This window comes from Rhinolophus hipposideros (assembly GCF_964194185.1).
Source record: "Rhinolophus hipposideros genome assembly, chromosome: 9".
Lineage (NCBI taxonomy): Eukaryota > Metazoa > Chordata > Mammalia > Chiroptera > Rhinolophidae > Rhinolophus > Rhinolophus hipposideros.
Genome location: NC_138055.1, coordinates 89967577 through 89986749, shown reverse-complemented (window position 1 = coordinate 89986749; position 19173 = coordinate 89967577). Strand labels below are relative to the sequence as shown.

Here is a 19173-nt window from a genome sequence, read left to right as displayed (position 1 = left end):
GCATCTTTAAGAAAATACAGCAGAATGAAGGAAGAGGACAGAAAATGTTTTGGTTACTACAGACATTATAGATTTTGTAATAATACACTACAGCAGTATAACAATGGATGGAACCTCACTGAATCACATCAGACGCTCTCAAAAATTATACCAGAACCTCTGCCCATTTTTCAGTTGGATTGTTTGTTTTGTTGTTGTTGAGTTATATGAGTTCTTTATATACTTTTTTTTTTTTTAAATTTTTTTTGACTTTTAATGACTGAAGCAAAAAAGATCTAAAACCGCAGCTTCTGGAAGAACCATTTGTTCTTGCCGGTCTTATACCTCTCTTCGAACTTGACCTTGGCCTCCCGTCGGGCTTTGCGTTTCAGAGCAGGGTCTCTGAAGACATCTTTGTTGACAACAGTTTTGTCCAAGGGGATATCCACAGAGTACCTTGTGGGCATGAGGTGATTGTAGTTATAAACTTTCACGAAAGATTTGATCTTTGACCTCTTAGCAATTTTCTTCTTGCCCATGGCAGCTGTCACTTTTCGGGGATAGCGGTCAATTCCAGCCACCAGAGCATGGCTGTAGGGGCGGTCTGAAGTGCCATCATCAATGTTCTTCACGATGACCGCTTTGCGTCCGGAGTAGCGTCCGGCCAGGACCGGCACCACCTTCCCAGGTTTCATAAACTTGCCCATTTCGACAGCAGCCCTGAGTTCTTTATATACTTTTGATATTAGCCCCTTATCGGAGGTACTGTTGGCAAATATCTTCTCCCATTCGGTTGGTTGTCTCTTTGTCGATGGTTTTATTTTGTATTTGCTGTACAGAAGCTTGTTAGTTTGATATTCATTATTTTAGCTTTTATTTCCCATTCATTATTTTAGCTTTTATTTCCCTGACTTTGAGGTCAAATTCATAAAATCCTCTTTGAACACAAGATCCATAAGTTTAGTACCTAGCAGAGGACCTGACCGACACTTCTTCCCAAGAAGATATATAAACGACCAAAGGATATATGAAAAACTGCTCAACTTCACTAGCTACTAGGGAAATGCGAATCAAAACTACAATGAGATATCGCCTCACCCCAGTTAGAATGGCTATCATCAACAAGACAAATAATAACACGTGTTGGCGAGGCTGTAGAGAAAAAGGAACCCTCATACGCTGTTGGTGGGAATGTAAAGTGGTAGAGCTGCTAAGGAAAACAGTATGGAGGTTCCTTACAAAATTAAGAATAGAATTACCATATGACCCAGCAATCCCTCTCCAGGATATCTACCCCAAAATTTTGAAAACATTTATCCATAAAGATATATGTACCCTGATGTTCACTGCAGCATTGTTAACAGTGGCCAAGACATGGAAACAATCAAAGTGTCCTTTGATAGATGAATAAAGAAAATGTGGTATATATACACAATGGAATACTACTCTGCCATAAGAAAGGATAAAATAGTGCCATTTGTGACAACATGGATGGATCTTGAGATTATTATGCTAAGTGAAATAACTTAGTCAGAGAAAGTAGAGAATCATATGACTTCACTCATATGTGGGCTATAAAACTGAAAGCAACAAAGGAACAGGACAAAGAAACAAAAACTCATAGACACAGACAACAGTTTACTGGTTACCAGAGAGTAAGGGAGGATAGGGGTTGTAGAAGAGGGTAAGGGGGACAAACATATGGTGACGGAGGGAGAACTAACTCTGGGTGTTATATAATGCAATAAATAGATGTATTATAGAATTGTATACTTGAAACCTATGTAGTTTTGTTGACCATTGTCACTCCAATAAATTTAATTTAAAAAGGCACAAAATTAAAAAAAAATTATACTAGAAAGTCCCAAAAGCCAGCTGCTGAGAAAAATAATTTAACAACTTTGCTAGCTCATTTGTTAGACATTTTATGTGCTGAGCTGTAGGTCCAGAAGCACAAACTTCTTCATGCCCCGACACTTAGAATCCTACTACCACACACACAACAAGATACAGGTTAACCAATTACCAAATATGTGGTGAGCCTAATATGTTCCATGTCTTGTTCTTAGTACCAACGATACACTGGCATGATGGCTTTGCAGAACTTGGTCTTTTACAGAAGCTAGACATTAAGCAAAATTTGCCACATAACTAAATAATGAACTTCTCTTAGCTCTTTAATGTTAGATGTCGCACAAACTTTAATCAACTCTTTTTAGTTCTACTGATGACATCCATGTATCAAATATTACAAAATTTCACCTGTATTAAAAAACAAACCAATGAAATCTTTAGCCAAGGTTTCCTGTAACAAAGCCTGGGGCCCCCACTTTCAATTTTATAAGCAGACAAAAGAAAGACTGACTTCATTAAGAATGCAGCAAAGGCATGGGGCAGCCAGGTGGCTTAGTTGGTTAGAGCACCAGCTCTGAACAACAGGGTTGCCAGTTTGACTCCCACATGGGCCAGTGAGCTGTGCCCTCCACAACTAGATTGAAGACAATGAGCTGCCACTGAACTTCTGGAGGGGCAGCCTGGTGGCTCCGTTGGTTAGAGCACGAGGCCTCAACAACAAGGTTGCCAGTTCAATTCCCACATGGGATGGTGGGCTGCTCCCCCTGCAACTAAAGATTGAAAAGAGACTGGACTTGGAGCTGAGCTGCGCCCTCCACAACTACATTGAAGGACAACAACTTGGACCTGATGGGCCCTGGAGAAACACACTGTTCCCCAATATTCCCCAATAAAATTTAAAAAAAAAGAATGCAGCAAAGGCTGAGGCATTTGCAGAATGCAGGTGTCCACATGGGCATAATCACATGGCAAAAGCTACACTCCATGATTAAACTTGCTGCCCCAAAGTAATGGCCTCAAGTCCATAACTTCTTTGGGATGACTGAAAGTTTAATATTACTAATATATAAAGATTCTCCTTCTTATCCCAATCCCATTTTTCCTGAAAATTTAGCAAAAGTTATCCAGTGCTTCCTTCCAGAAATATACTTGTACCTATACTTCAAATGAAAGATAAGTTTTTCAAAGAATCACTTTGGGGAAGTTATATAAAAACATTTATTCTAATGATGCTGCCAAATTTAAAACTGGTTTAAAATCTATCATATTATTTAAGTACTTTGAATTATGACAAATATCCTTTTTATTAAACTGAATTTTAGTTTTGAGGTCAAGTGTGAGGCATTGAAGTTAGACAATGAATCAGGATGATATGATTTTGGACCACAATGAGTTGTTAGCATGTATATATTATCAGGGGCATCTTGTAAATGGGCTCTGAAACCAACACCCAAGAAAAGAATTACAAATGTATTTTTAGCAATGGAAGCACCAATGGAATAAGTGTAAAACTATCTAGATGACTATTTGGAGATTCAGTTGGACCCTATGTTCCAACATTCTTTTTATTTTACTTTATTGGGGAAGGGGAACAGGACTTTATCGGGGAACTTCCGGGACTTTTCCAAACCAAAGTGTTGTCCTTTCAGTCTTAGTTGTGGAGGGTGCAGCTCAGGTCCAGGTCCAGTTGCCGTTGCAGGGGGTGCAGCCCACCATCCCTTGCGGGAGTTGAGGAGTCGAACCAGCAACCCTGTGGTTGAGACCCCGCGCTCCAACCATCTGGACACTCGGGAGCTGAGCAGCAGCTCAGCGGCAGCTCATTGAATTCATTCTAGTAGCGGAGGGCACAGCTCGCTGGCCCATGTGGAAATTGAATCGGCAGCCCTGTTGCCAAGGGTGCGCGCTCTAACAACTGAGCCACCGGTCTGCCCCACCTCTTTTTTTAAATGTATTTTTACTGCTTCATAGACAAACCTCATATTCTTCCTGAACAGATAGGATCTCCTCTATACAATGTTACATCCAGAGATTCCCTCTGCTGAGTATGACATCCAGACTCCTGTTTTTGATATTCTAAGTTTCGCTACTTTGAGTTATACTTAATCAAAGTAGCTATTGTTCATAGAGCTCGGTGTACCCTCCTCTCCTCCTCTGCTGCCTGGGATGCAATGTGGTCGTGCGCTATCTTGCATTATGTGGATGGGGTGATACGCCAGGGCTGGCAAACAACAAGCAGGATGTCTCTGAACCCCTCACCACTTCATAGAGCAGAACTGTTATACCAGTTTGAACCCTTACATGAAAGAGACATACATTTCTATATAGTTTACTCTGTTATTTTTGTCCAACTAGTTGAACATATATCCTAACTAGTTTTAATAAAATGTTTTAAATCTGCTTAGCATTTTGTATACATGAAGCAAAACTTCTAAGAAAAGTCTATAAATAGTAAAATAGACCAATAAAATTGGAATCTAAAATGTAGAAGAGAAATGAAAGCAATCGGAATTAGCCTCAGAATACATTCTTTAAGAAAAAAAATAGTGGGAGCATTTGATATCTTGCTCCCGGCATTTGTCAACAGTTTGGCTCGAATAAACTCTTACAAAAAAAAAAGCTAGAAAAGAAAGAAATACCTTGTTAAAGTTAATGTCTGCTCATTTGGCATGGCATTTTACTTCCTGATTAGCATAAGATCCACCTAAACTTAAAGGATCCACATTAATTTGTAAAATAATGGCACGTAGTACCTTTCTTTAAATCCAGAACTATAAAATTAGTCAACTACCAAACTGTATGTAAAATGTATCTATATATTTTGAGGATTTCAGTGATATTGCATCTTTTGTGATGCCCCCATATGTAGATAGCAATAGTTTCTGTATATTATGCAGGAGACTACATTAAAAAAATTTATGGTGAACCATTATTCCAGAAAGGAAAGCAATATCATTTAGGTAAGAGGCACAGACTATAGTCTCTGTATACTCAGTTCATTAGAGGGAGTTATTTCCATATCTCACTCAGTGTGGAAGCTACCTCTGGATTCTACCTAATGGCCACCCATTTTAGGAGAGAACTCATAAAAATAAAGAATGTGTTTTGTTTGTTCTAAAGAGATTGACTGTTCAGGCCCTCACCATGCCACACTTACTGATACTTACCTTTCATGCAGGGGGGAAAAAAGCCTCCATTTACAAGACTTTCTCTGAAAAGCTGCTATACCTCCACTTTTCTCCCCCTGGTGAAATTTTTTTAGGCCTGTAATTATAGTACTAATAATAGTTTCGGATTCCTGTTTCCAGAAGGCCTATCAGCTCCTTTTTCCTCTAGAAAATCACTCCCAAACATCAGGACAACAACAACAAAAAAACCAGAAACTAACCCTATCTTTGATGATATAAAATTTATGTTATGACAAACCATAATATATAAAGAGACAATGGGTAAGAAAATTCTTACATGAAAATCAATCCAAAGTGCCTATTGAGGGAAATACTTGTAGCTACGAAAGGGAAGTAGGTTCACCTGTGGAACACAAGAAGCGCTCAAGAATAAATAGGTCAATAGCTGCGGAAAGTTGTGTAACTTAAAGGAAAAAAGGTATCAGACTTGTTTACAAATAGTAGTTCTCAAACATAAAGGAAATTATTCAAAATGGAAGTCTGTGCTTTTCTCCTGACCTACTGAATATGGATTTTAGGGGATGGGCGTCTACACATTTAAGAAGCTCCCCAGGTAATTTTGAGACCCAGTACTTTACAGAAAGATGAACTAATTTAAAAGACCAAGAATAAGAAATGAGGTATTCCCGATTCCCCACATCCTTGCCAAGACTGGGTTTTTAGCTTTTGTATTTACTTTTCCTAATTCAAAAAGTCTATACAAAATCTACCAATTCCACAGTAAAAATTCAAACTCTTAAATTCTGATGATATGGCAGACACTCATAATATTATTATTGACCATTACCCAATTTAGAAATATCTCACAGACATGACATCTGTGGTGCGATTCTATCCAAACATTGTTTGAAAAAAAGTTTAGGAGACCATCATCTTCATGCATTCATAGGCAAATTTCTTCCTATCTCCATGGCAAGGGCCATCATAAAACAGATAGGTGAGCTTAGGATCTTCTGCTTTCTAAATGAATGCCTTTAAAAACAGCTTGCAAGCCAAGGGAGTTTTTGTTGGGGATTTTACTCAAATCCTATCAAAATCCCTAGTGAATTATGTCTTAAACCCACTGATTTGTGTTGGCAGTCTGGGGTGAGGGGAGGGGGAAAGAGCTTAGCATAAACCACAAGACATGGACCAACGTGGTGGGTTCACAGGAACATCTGGGGATGATGTGTACAAAAAGATTTATACTGGCCTTTCCTTTCATTTTGTGTTGACTATGTCACAACAGTATGTCCGTTCTGCCTCATGTTTGATAGTATAATATGAACAGAAATTTCAGAATACAAGCCTGTCTTACAAAGATGTAGTCCCTTCAAAATAAGGTACACCTGTCATTGTTATACTCACACTTTTGGGCTATACCATTCATTGTGTCTGTTTCCGAAGGAAAATAGAGTCTTCTTACATCGTTTCTCAGAACTCAAACTCCAGGGTATCTCCATTTATTTAGATGTCTGTTTTAAGAGTCATTGAATGCTTTAAGCAATTAATCCCTGCACTTTGTCACTGTCCCTCTGTTTACTTAACCTTTTCCAGTCATAGATGGATAACATGTCCACACCAGCTGTCCACGCTGTGCTACCGTGGGACTCGCTTGCATTCCAAGTCTGTTTGCTATGACATTTGCTAGAAGAATACCAGTGCTATCAGGGCACTCATTTCTCTACCTTCTTGCACAATCAAGAGCTAAGTGTGTCTTGATTTCACAAAATAGTCAACATCATACAGAAGAGCTGATGTTTGGATTTGTGATAAGCTGCCTGAAAAAAGTAGAAATTGTTCTAATGAGTGAATATCTAACATATTCTTCAAGCTGTCTATGAAAGCTGTAGGGACACATATGAATGACTGTTGAGGTGTGCTGAGAAAGGACCAGAAATACTGGGGCTGCTGACATTTTGAAGGTCACCAAGAGCACTTGCTAGCCAAAGCAGGTGAAAACAAACTATAATTTATTATCTCCCTGTATTAATGGTTCAACAATTCCATCATTCATTTGCTATCAATTTGTTGGCAAAAATCATGAGAACTCCATTCCTCCACAGGTTTGGAAGGAAACATCTGGTGGGGAAATTCTGTAGAAATGGGCAATGTTTGCATTTGGTAGATGAATTATTATTATTACTGTCAGCTAGGATGATCCTGTCTTTTCTGCACCCTCCCTTGGATTCTAGCTGCTTGTCAAATGCCAGACAGAATTTAGAAAGCATGATTACTGTACTTACTTTTCCTTTGTATATATGAATGGCACATGGTTACAGTAGGCATAAAAGAATGGGAAATGCAGATTCTTCTGATACAAGCGATTTTTTAACTTGAAATTTTTTCTGCATAGCAATGTTATTATTTAATAGGGAGAATGTGCTCAAAACTAGTAAAGCAATAGCCAACCCTACCTACTGCGCCACACATTTACTTCTCAAAGATACAGGAAAATGACACTTGAAAATATTATTTCAAAATAAGTTTTAGAATTTTACTATATATAAACTAAATCTTTTTAAACTTTGCACAATATTTTAACAAGTGTAGTAAAGATTTTAAAACTACAGAAAATGATAACTATAGTGCTTGTATTTTGTATATGGCCTCTGGAACTCTTCCTCCGCAACTGAATTTTTCATCTTAGAGCACCTCTATTTTGTCTTAAGTTCTAGCAATGCACACATTTCTCCCATTTCTGAAAGCTGATCAATGGCATGAACTTTTATCATGTTCACCTTCAACTCAGCCGATCTTTGATTCAGCTGTAGTGCCTAACTGGTACCTTCCTTGGAGCGGTAATTCTATTTCCAACCTGCCATTCTCTGGTGAAAGCAAAGATAATAAAGACCAGATACTTTCTCTTATTATTTCTCGTCTGTTCCACTACCAAAATTTTCACCTCTAGCACACAGTTCTTCTCTAGGTCAGCATTTCTCAAAAGTGTATTCCACAGAAGTGTGGCAAGAGATATTAACAAACGCCCCATGAGAAGAGATTTCCATGGGAAAGGAACACTAGACCTCACAGCTCTGGTGCAGAGCTTGTAAGAGCTTCTATGGTGTGGATCACACGTCTGTAACAGGACGCTACATTTTAAAGCAGGGGTTGCCTAACCACTGCCCACAGGCCACATCTGGTCCAGCACCTGTTTATGTACATCCTGCAAACAAAGAATGGCTTTTATATTTTTAAATGGTTGAAAAAATGAAGAAAAAATATTTTTGTGACATAACATATATAAGAATATTTTGTGAAAATTATTGGAAATTCAAATTTCAGTGTCTATAAATAACATTTTAACAGAACACAAACATACTCATGTGTTCATGTATTTTCTATGGCTGTTTTGGCATTACAACAGGAAATCTGAATGACTGTGACAGAGACTAAATGATCCCCAGAGCTCAATATATTTATTATCTGGCTCTTTACAGAAAAAGTTTGCTAACAATGTTATAAACCATTTTCCAAACTTACTTGACCATGGAACCCTACTTTCTCATTTTCTGGGTGGAACATGAATTAACAACTTGAAATATACTAGTATTCCAAGAAAACAGTTTGGAAAGTGGTGATTTAAGGATAAGCCAATGGTTCCTCAAGAGAATGACTAAGAGTGTGAATGAACTGGGTAGAAATTCACCGTATCAACACTGCCAGCGAGACTACTATACTGCCAGATACCTGCTGAGCACTTCGCCTGGATGAAGTAATGGAATCCTTATAGCCACCTTATGAATTTGAGAGGAGATATCCAGGAGGCACTTGAATTGACAGGCCTAGACTCAGGCCCTGAGGTGTGGATGTGGAAATGATCAGTATAGAAAGTAGCTGAAATAATAAGTGCACAAGACCACCAAGACCAGAGGAGGGGCACACAGCAGTGGTGAAAAAAAAAGAATATAAAGAACAGAAGGGAACAGTTTCAGAGCCAGACGAAAACAAGGAGATAGTGGTATCCTGGAAGCCAAATAAAGAAAGTTTTAAGAAATAAAAGTGATCAAATACTTTAAAGTGTTTACAGACAGGCCAAGACAAAGAACGCAAAATTTCCACTGGATTTAGCTTATAGAATGTTACAAGTCTCTTTGGAAAGCAGTTTCAGTTCTAGGAGCAAAAGCCACATTGAAAAGGGCTGAGGAGCAAACAGCAGTAAAAAACTGTAAAGGGACCATAAATTAGATTCTCAACATCACAGAGGGTAAAACCAGATCCACACTCTTGGAAGAGCAAAAGGCCTTACAGATCATCAAATCCATCCACGAAAACCATTGCTGTATTTCATTCTGTTACATTCCTGTCAAGTTCCCCTCCAGACTCCGTTCCAACATGGTTAAGGACGTGGCACTGGTGACCCTGATGGAGCCTGTTCTAACTTTAATAACCTAACTCTTAGAAATTACTTTCTAAAATTGATCCTAACGCTATTTCTTTTTACCCACCTCAGCTCTATCCTTTAAGGTCACGTTAAAGAAATGTACTCACTCTTCCACATGATGTGATTAAAATATTTGGAAATGCTATTCTGTCTCCTTAGTGCTAAACAATTATTTGCCAAAGGTTTGACTGAGGCGCTGGTAGCTTGATTTAGTTCTTCCCTAAGCTCAAGACACTGATTCAAAGTCTCAGAGCCTGGTGATCTGCAGGAACTGATGTCTGATGTGATTTGCCAATACATTTCTAAGATAAGCAGATATGTCCAAGTATTTTATTTAAAGCAATCCATAAGCTGTATCATGTGTAAAGTCTAAAAATCACAGTTAAACACAGAATCAACAGATGTTGGACCTCCTGCCTTGATTATTTTGAAGAACAAAGTAAGGCTTAAGAAATCAGTATTAAGAGTACAAATGAGAAGTGTGGCTCTTCCATAGTTCTTGCACGATCAGACTGATATTAGGAAATTTTACAGGAATTAAAACATAACATTATTTGAGACTGTTCCTGCTGGACTCAGATGAGGCAAAATGAAATGACCTCCTGGGAAATATATCAGAGCTGCCAAAGGGTCTTACTATCTTCTACTGATTAGCTAGGAGTTTGGTATCTTCTCTATAGTTGTTCTACGGCAATCTCTGCAGAGCAGGAGTTCTCTGCTATTATTGTAGGAAGTTAAGAAAATAAGAAGTCTTTTGTGAAGGAAAAAACCCCAATATAATACTATATCTTAATTTACAAAGTTCATTATGTGATGTGTCCACCTCTAGGTTATAGGACTTGAATGCTTCTCATACCATAGAATTTTATCATAATGAGGACGAAGAGATCGGATTGAGAACACATGCATAAATGGCACTATATTTTAAAAGGAAAAAAAATATGCCATACTTATAGCATCCTATTCTAGAGTAAATACACATTGTCTTACACAGGAGATCACAAATGTAAGTTTTATTTGTATGTACTTTGAAAGAAACAAAAAGAGAGAAAGCAACAAAAAAGAATAAAGGCATGTGTTACAGTCTCCAAAAAACCCCAGGTAATCTCTAATTGTATATTTCAATGTTCACAAATTTCTGTGATTACTATGAGCATGTGCCAGTATACTGGATGACACCTGCTTTAAGATTTAAGAGCCTAAGACTGAAGGTGTAGGAGAAAGAGAAATTATTTGGGAATCTACTGACAGATCTCAATTTGATGTTTTCTGGATCAAGACAATGAATTCTAAGAACATTCTAGCTATAAAAATTCACCATTCTATGTAACAGAAAAGTATATAAATTCACAAACTACACGACATTCAAACCATTCGTAGTTTGGCTCCAACCCAAATTTGCTAGCCTAGTGCTTTTAGTCTTTTGGAAATTCTAATGTTCCCCAAATAACGCCTCCTTTCTGGGAGCCTTTTTAATCCTCTGCACTTCAAATGCAGTCGTCTAATCCTTCTTGCTCCTGCTGGTTCAGCTCAGTTCAGTACACATTTATGAAATGTCTTCTATGTGACAAAGGGCACACTAAGCATTGAGCCTGATAAGGAAGGACTCAATCATAAAATGTTATCCTGAGAAATCTTCTCGGTAACTAAAAAGGGGGCATGATGAAGTCTGCTGGTGGCGGGAGCCTGGCCAGCCCTGAGCCCAGTGAGCAAGGAAGTGGGTAATGACTCAGGCCTTGTGAAGCTCGGAGGAAAAGGGAATTTCAGTGTGTCGCGTTTGGTAGAAACTGGTGGCCTATTGGACCTTTGGGCCTTTTGAGGCAGTACATACTGAGTAGTGATTTATCAACTGTTTAATCATATAAGAGAAAAGGAAATGCTTGTTCTAAAAAGCTATTTGTAGCTGATACTTCTAAAACTGGAAAATAAACCTTCTCCAATTTGATTGGTTAGTCATGTACACCTAGAAATTATTTTGCCCTACATTTCACAAATAATGCTGCTCCACTAAAATAAGAGAATATTCAATTGTTTAATTTAAGCATAATTTAAGTCTTTGTATTCTGAATACTTTTGTTGAGAAACAAACATGCACCATTATTTTATAAAACATGTATTTAAAATTTTCAAATATCAAGAGACTGAGGAGACGAGCCACAGACTAGGAGAACATATTTGCAAAAAATACATCTGATAAAGGACTGTTATCTAAAATATGCAAAGAACTCTTAAAACTCAGTAATAAAAAAAAAATAACTCGGTTAAAAAATGGGCAAGATCTAGATACCTCACCAAAGAAGAGATACATAAAAAAACACGTTCAACATCATATGTCATTAGGGAATTGAAAATTGAAAGAACAATGAGAAACCGCTTGACACATCAGAATGGCCAAAACCCAAAACAGAGAAACACCAAACACTGGCGAGAATAAAAGGGCCTCTCTCGTTCATTGCTGTGGAAATGCAAAATGGCACCGACATGTTGGAAGACAGACTGGCAGTTTCTTGCTCACAAAACTAAATATACTCTTACCATTTGATCCAGCAGTCACACTCCTTGGTATTTACCCAAGTGAAACAAAAAGTTATGTTCACACAAAAACCTAGAAAGGGATGTTTATAGCAGCCTATTCATAACTGCCAAAACTTGGAAACAACCAATACATCCTTTAGTAAGTGAGTGGATGAACGGTGGTACATCTAGACAATGGAATATTATTTGGTGCTAAAAATAAATGAGCTCTAAAGCCATGAAAAAATGTGGAAGAAACTTAAATGCATATTATTAAGTGAAAGAAGCCAAGGGAAAAGGCTACAAACTATATAATTCTAACTATGACAATCTGGAAGGTAAAATTATGGAGAGAGTAAAAAGATTAGTAGTTGCAGGGGTTGGGGAGAGGGAGGGATGAAAAAGGAGAACACGGGATTTTTAGGACAGTGAAAATACTCTACATGTCACTACAATGGTGGACACGTGTCATACACTGGTGAAAAGCCACAGAATGTACAAAAGTACAGACTTTGGGTGACAATGAGGTGTCAGCGTAGGTTCACTGACTGTAATGAACACACCACCCTGGTGCCCACAGCTGAGTGCTGGGCAACTGTGAGGACTCTGCACTTTCTGCCCAATTTTGCTGTGAATCTAACGCTGCTCTAAAAAATGAAGTTTATTATCAAAAAATATATCCAACAACTAAGTCACAGTCTTTGCTGAGAGGATGAAAAGGTACAGACTGAGAGAAAATATTTGCAAACCACCTATCTGACAAAAGACAAGTATTCAGAATAAAGAACTCTCAAAATTCCATAGGAAAAAAAACAATCTAATTAGAAAATGGGAAGACACAGAGATATTTCACTGAAAGAATATACAGATGGCAAATAAACACATCAAAAGATATCCAGAACCATTCATTCTTCATTTGGGAAATGCAAAGTAAAACCATATTGAGATATCACTATATACCTATTAGAATTGTTAAAATAAAAATAGAGACAATACCAAATGCTGGTAAGGATGTGGAAAAATAGGATGACACACACATTGCTGCTGGGAACATAACGCAACAGTGAAATGCTCGGTCTCTCTGACTCTACCTTGTTTAAGCCCCAGTTGTCCATCCCCAAGGCCTTCAGGCTCACAGCTCTAGTTTTACACGTGCTAGTCATTAGAGGAATTCTGCTTGGGGCTTGAGGTTTTACAAAAACCGCCCTGCCCATTTCACTTTCATTGACCAAAAGGAAGCCTGAATTCTACTTTCTCAAGACAAATTTGAGAAACTAGGGTTCCGATCTTCTCGGTTGGTGACTTCTCAGTTGGTGACTTCTCGGTTGGTGACTTCTCGATCAATAAAGCTTTCCTTACTTCAAACTCGGACATTTTGAGTTTTGGCCTTTTGAAGCGTCGGACTCACGAACTTCGGACTGGCAACAATATTATGATACTGCCAGTCTGAAAAACAGTTTGGCAGTTTCTTAAAAAATGAATCACTCAAGTACCATATCATCCAGTAATTGTATACCTGGGCATTTATTTCAGAACTCTGCAAACTTCAGCTCACACAAAAATCTGTACACAGATGTTTACAACAGGTTTAGACGTAATAGACAAAAACTGGAAACCCAGGTGTCCTTCAACAGGTGAATGGCTGAACAAACTCAAGTACATCCATACCATGGAATATCAATAATAAAAAGGAATGAAGTACTGACAGATTCAACAATCTAGATGAAACTCCAGGTAACTGTGTAAAGTGAAAAACATCTAAAAAGATCACATACCGTATGATTTCATTTATAAAACATTCTTGAAATGACAAAATTATGGAAATGGAAATCAGATTAGTGGCTGCCAAGAGGTAAATAGGGGGTATGGGGGAGGGCAGTGGGTGTGGCTCTAAAAGGGGACCTGTGGTGACACAAATGTTCTGCATCCCGACTCTATCAATGGGTGTGACCCTGGTTTTGTAAGCTGTCACCAGTGGGCAAAGCGCCTGAAGAACACAAGGGTCTCTCCGTATGATTTCTTACAGCTATGTGTGACTCTACTACTACCTCAAAATAAAAAAGTTTAATTAACAGACTATTTTATTCATGTTAAAATGAAAAATTAGGAGGTCCAAGATGGTGGCAGTGCAGGAGGAAGTTGAATTTGCTGCCTCCCACGAGCAAAATCAATATTCATGTATGTATCTAGGCAGCAATTACTCCTGTGAGACAGCCTAAGTGCTGAATGCACAGCTTCTGACAACAAATAAGAGAAATAGATGGAACAGAGAAGAACAGAGAAGGCTGGGAAGCCGGGGGGCCCTCCGGGCCCCAGGAGCAAGTGAGTGCCACTGTTTACGCTCCCTTCCATGTTGACAGCGTCAGTGGGCGCTCTATTCAGGAGCGTTGGTCTACCTGCAAGATCACCATAGAGGTCCCAGCTACACTGCCCAGAGCCATTTGCTCCAAAGAAAGGCAGCAGAGTGTCACCACTCCCCTGGAGCTACCCTACACAGGTGAGGGCCCCAGGCGCCAGAAGCCTGCCACCTGGCACAGTAAGCCTGCACAGAGGTCTCTTCTACACAGGCCCACCTTGAGTAAAACCAACACACAGAGACTGGACAGAGAAGACCTGAGCTCTCTGGGGACTGTGGGAATCCTCCAGGCTCAGAGGGACCAGTGAGCACCACTGTTTCTGTCTCCCACCTCCAGTGAGTTGGCGGGGGCTCTGGCCTACCTGCAGGGTCGCTGCAGTGCACTCCTGCACACATGAGCAGAGCCCATTTCAGCTGGAGCAAAGGGAGCAAGGAGAGCCAACAGGGCATTACCATGCGCACCTGGCCACCCCCCTGGAGCTGCTCTGGCCTTGAGGGCCGATGTTGCGAGGCCTTAAACACCCCTTCAGCTCCTACCCACCTGCCAAAGCCGCCCTTCACACAGTCTACACAGAGCATACTTCTACATGAGGCCATTTTGCCACGACTGAAAGAGACAGCTACTTTGTCTAATTCATATAAACAAACATAGAAAGTCAAACAAAATGAGAAGACAGAAGAATCTCTCAAATGAAGGAACAAGAAACATCCCCAGGAAAAAACCCTAAGGAAACAGAAATAATTTGCCTGATAAAGAATTCAAATAAATGGTCATAAGGATGCTCACCAAACTTGAGAGGGGAATAGAAGAAATTAGGGAGAAGTACAAAGACAAAGTATAAGAAAGAACCAAGCAGACCTGAAGAATACAGTAACTGAAATGAAAAACACATCAGAGGAAGCATTTGCTATCTTGCTCCCTGGCATATGTCGTCAGTTTGGTTCAAATAAACTCATAAAATTTTTCTACAGGTTTAGACGTTTCTTACATCAACTTTATTGGTGTAGTGGAGCATGACTTGGAAGGAGCCCACCCAGGAGCCCCCTGCGGACTCAAATTGGGTGCTAGGTACAAGCCAGGGCCCACTGTGTCCCACTAGCTCCCCACATTGCAGAGGGTGAACTTGGGGGAGTCTTCTTTGGGAATTCTGGGTCTCCCTGCTTTAAGAAGCAGGCCATGACTTTATCTAGGAACTGTTCCTAAAAAATCCTCAAGGTGGATAAGAGTTGAGATAACCCAGGAAAGGAATGAAATGCGTTGCTGCTCTTAATTTGGGCTTTTTATTTGGATTGCTTTCTGAGACTCTGAACAAAATCTTTGCTGGTTAAATGAGAGACCAAACTTTCTTTAGCTTTGAAATAGAAAGGACATTTGCTTCCCCAACCCGAACAGCCAATGGGGTGACAATAGTTGTTCAGATCCCTGAATCCAGGGTGGTGGAGATGGGTGCCAGAAGTGGTCCAGTGCGGTGGTAACGCAGCTGATCCTGGAGAAGCCAGTGGGAGTCCAGGGAAGAAGGGCAGGGAGCCCTGCAGTGGGTTCACCCCGAGAAAGAGGACCCCGTGCCTTGGAAAGCATCCCAGTTCTGGAGGTGTATGGTAAGCTCTCGCTGGCCCTCGCTTGGGTGTTCTTAGGTGACTAAGAGTCTTTGTGGGGCTGCCTGAGGAAACATTTCCTTAGGGTGTAAAGCAGTCCTGTAGTGTTAGTCACCAATTTTGGCTCATTTGGAAACCAATGTAAAGGAGACGTGCATGTAAAGGCTGGTTTTCCCTAGAAATTTGTTCAGACTCTACAGATCTCCAAATTTAACATAGGAAATCGTGACTCCAAGGCTGACCACGGTCAGCCTCCCATTTATAACTAAGATGGCCAAGATGAAGATCCTCTGATACTTATTCTTTGAGGTAGTAAAATGGCTGTCCTCATTTTAAAATGGGAAATGTCATTAGAAACTTGACTTGTTAAGGACATATACAAATTGTCCAAATTGTTAAGAACATATATATATGCTTCCAAAACAAAAATTGAATCCAACTTTTCTCTATTTGTGTCTGTATACGTGTGTGTATATATAAATATATATAGTTATACATACTGCATATATATAATATATATGCAGTATATATAACTGTGTATGTATATATAACTATGTATGTTTATATATAACTACGTAATATATATTACATAGGGTGCCAAAAAAATGTATACACATTTTAAGAAAGGAAAAAAACTGTACTAAAATTGTAATAATATATACTGATAACAAAACATGAATACAAGTCATGTGTATATATATAAAACCTGAGGTATTTTTCTACCTCCGATAGTATTGTTAAAATTAATTTAAAAGCAAGCGCTTGTAAGGATTAGGTATTCTAAAATTCTCAGAAACACAGAAACTAACTCAAATACTTTTCAAGTTTACATAGTCTAAGATTAATCCTCAGTAAATAAAAGCTAGCTTAAGTTTGTTGGTTGAACTAAAACAGACATGTCTTTATTTTACCTGGGTAAAATAGTCCATGTTAATAATTGACTTGGACGTTTATGAAATATGTTTCTACATTATAAAATGTCTAAGCTGAAGAATGCTCTTTGCTTACCTCTTAGTTTTCCTTAGAAATTGAGGTTTCAAGGGTTAAAATCTCAATATATGTAGGAATAACTTTGAAGTGTTCCAGAAGGGCTCCTGGGACACCTCAAAAAACTCGTCTTACATGTTAAATTGCATGGGGAGAATTGTAAATTAAGTGATGAAACACTTCTAGGGTATGCTGTATGGGTAAGCAATGGATGTAAATGAAACGAACAGTCGGGGCTATGGGAAACCCAAGATGGCAACTTGGTTCTTCCCTGCTCCCTGGCACCCCCCCTTTTTTTTTTTGGTATTTTCATTCTTTCATGTATCATAAGCTAGACTTAGACAAAGGAACTTATGAGCTGACATTATTGAAAGGCGACATCTTATGTTATTGCCAAGGTTTGATAGAGTTACTTCAAGAAAATGCCAACTTAGTAACCACTTCCTTTCACAGTGAGCTCCTACCTAGTCAAAGACTTTAAAGATCATTGACTGCCACCTGGAGATTTTTGTTTATTGGAAAGGACGTCAAATAAAAGACACTCTCTAACCTCACTGGAAGGGACCTTATCAGGTGCCTAACCACAAATGGACATCTACAACTGTCTCTGACAGTTGCCTCTGTCTAAAACAGATTTGTCTCCACCTAAAGGCTCCTGTCAGATGAGAAGCTGCTGACATCAGAGGGAGACAGCAATCCCAAGATATTGACAAGGCCTGTATACCCACAGATTGATACTGAACTCAGAGCCATTTTGTTTGATAGTGCTTACCTGTTTGTTAATGATATTAGTTATAAGTCATAATAACTATAATTAGTGATAGTAAGTTGTTCTTTGGGTTTTTCTATATAGTCCAATTGTTCAGGATTAATAAGCATAAGATAATTGTTAATACTTTTTATGGCTTACATAAATGTTATACTAGATGCCAAATATAGAAAAATAACACAGAAGGCAAAACTTGGATCATGAGATAGTTCAAAGGATACGAATGATATACAGCGTTTTTTCACAATGAAGGCCATTAAGAATTGACTGCCTTCCATTTACCTGCCCTTCCCCTTTTGGGAAAATACGGCCTCGACTCATATCCCATGGTTACAGTATTGCCCCACCTCCAATGGTCCATTTCAACAGGATAAGCTCGATGCTGAGAAGTCCTAGGAATGAGCCTTCCTAGCACTATGAGACCACATTATGTGACCAAATGGTTAGTCATCAGTGTGTCCTTCGGACTGATTTATGACCAAAAGGGGTAATTGTGGACAAAAAGGGGATGCTGTAATAAATTCTAAATTCCTACGTGGGTGGGTCATGGTGGGTAGTCATGTCGCCAAGTCTACAGCTTCTTTTGCAAAAGGTTTTTAAACAAGCCCTGTCACTGTGCATCTAGCTAAGAGCCTTTGAGAAGCCAGAAGTAGCACCCCTTAAAGGCACAACCACCCTTAAGAAAGCACATAATCTTATTAACTATTCTGTAACCCAATCCCTGCCTTCCTTTCTCCCACCTTCATGTAATCTTTATGTTACCACCTTAATTTCCAATGCAGAAAAAAGTTGCAAAACTGTTATTCTCTGGAGTATTTGTGATCTTACTCTCCAGCATATGTCACCAGTTTGGTTCAAAAAAACTTATAAAAATTCAAAAAAGAAAAAAAAGAAAAACGCATTAGAAGGGATCAACAGTAGGTTGACTAACAGAAAAACGATCAGCAACCTGGAAGAGTGGTGAAAATCAACCTATCAAAACAGCAGAAAGAAAAAAGAATAAAAAACAAAGAAAACAAAGATAGTTTAGGGGCTTCTGGGGTAACATCAAGTCCTCAAATATTCACATTATAGGGATCCCAGAAAGAGAAGAGAGAGAAAGGAATAGAAACTTTATTTAAAGAAGTAATGGCTGAAAACTTTCTTAACCTGGGAAAGAAACAGGCATCCAGATCCAGGAAGCACAGAGAGTTCCAAACAAGATTAACCCAAAGAGCTCCACACCAAGACATACTGTGGTTAAAAGGACAAAAGTAAAAGGAAAAGGGACAACCTTGAGGGAGGCCAGAGAAAAACAGGTTACATACAAAGGTGACTCTAAAAGGCTGTCAGCTCATTTTTTATCAGCGAGAAGGGATACTTCTGAAAGAAAGGAACCCATAACAGAATAATTTACCTAGAAAGGTTATCATTCAGAATTAAAGGAGAAGTAAAGAGCTTCATGGACAAGCAAAAACTAATGGACTTCATCACCATTAAACCAGTTTTACAAGAAATGCTGAAGGATTTTTTTAAGAAGAAAAGGAAAGGCAATAACCTGAAATAAGAAAATGAGAAAGGGAAAAACCTT

At 38.9% G+C, this 19173-nt stretch overlaps 2 protein-coding genes across 8 annotated transcripts in view; both read right to left on the bottom strand.

The window, feature by feature from the left end:
• Window positions 1–19173, bottom strand: part of ERC1 (ELKS/RAB6-interacting/CAST family member 1) — a 483911-nt gene that overhangs the window by 134523 nt on the left and 330215 nt on the right. The window lies entirely within an intron of this gene.
• On the bottom strand, window positions 246–1746 carry LOC308502418 (large ribosomal subunit protein eL27-like). The gene has a single exon (XM_081060241.1). The coding sequence runs from the start codon at window positions 684–686 to the stop codon at window positions 276–278; it is 411 nt and encodes a 136-aa protein (XP_080916367.1). The 5' UTR covers window positions 687–1746; the 3' UTR covers window positions 246–275.

Bases quoted from the DNA above. Each gene is read 5' to 3' on its own strand.
- LOC308502418 (XM_081060241.1), bottom strand. From the start codon at position 686: ATGGGCAAGTTTATGAAACCTGGGAAGGTGGTGCCGGTCCTGGCCGGA.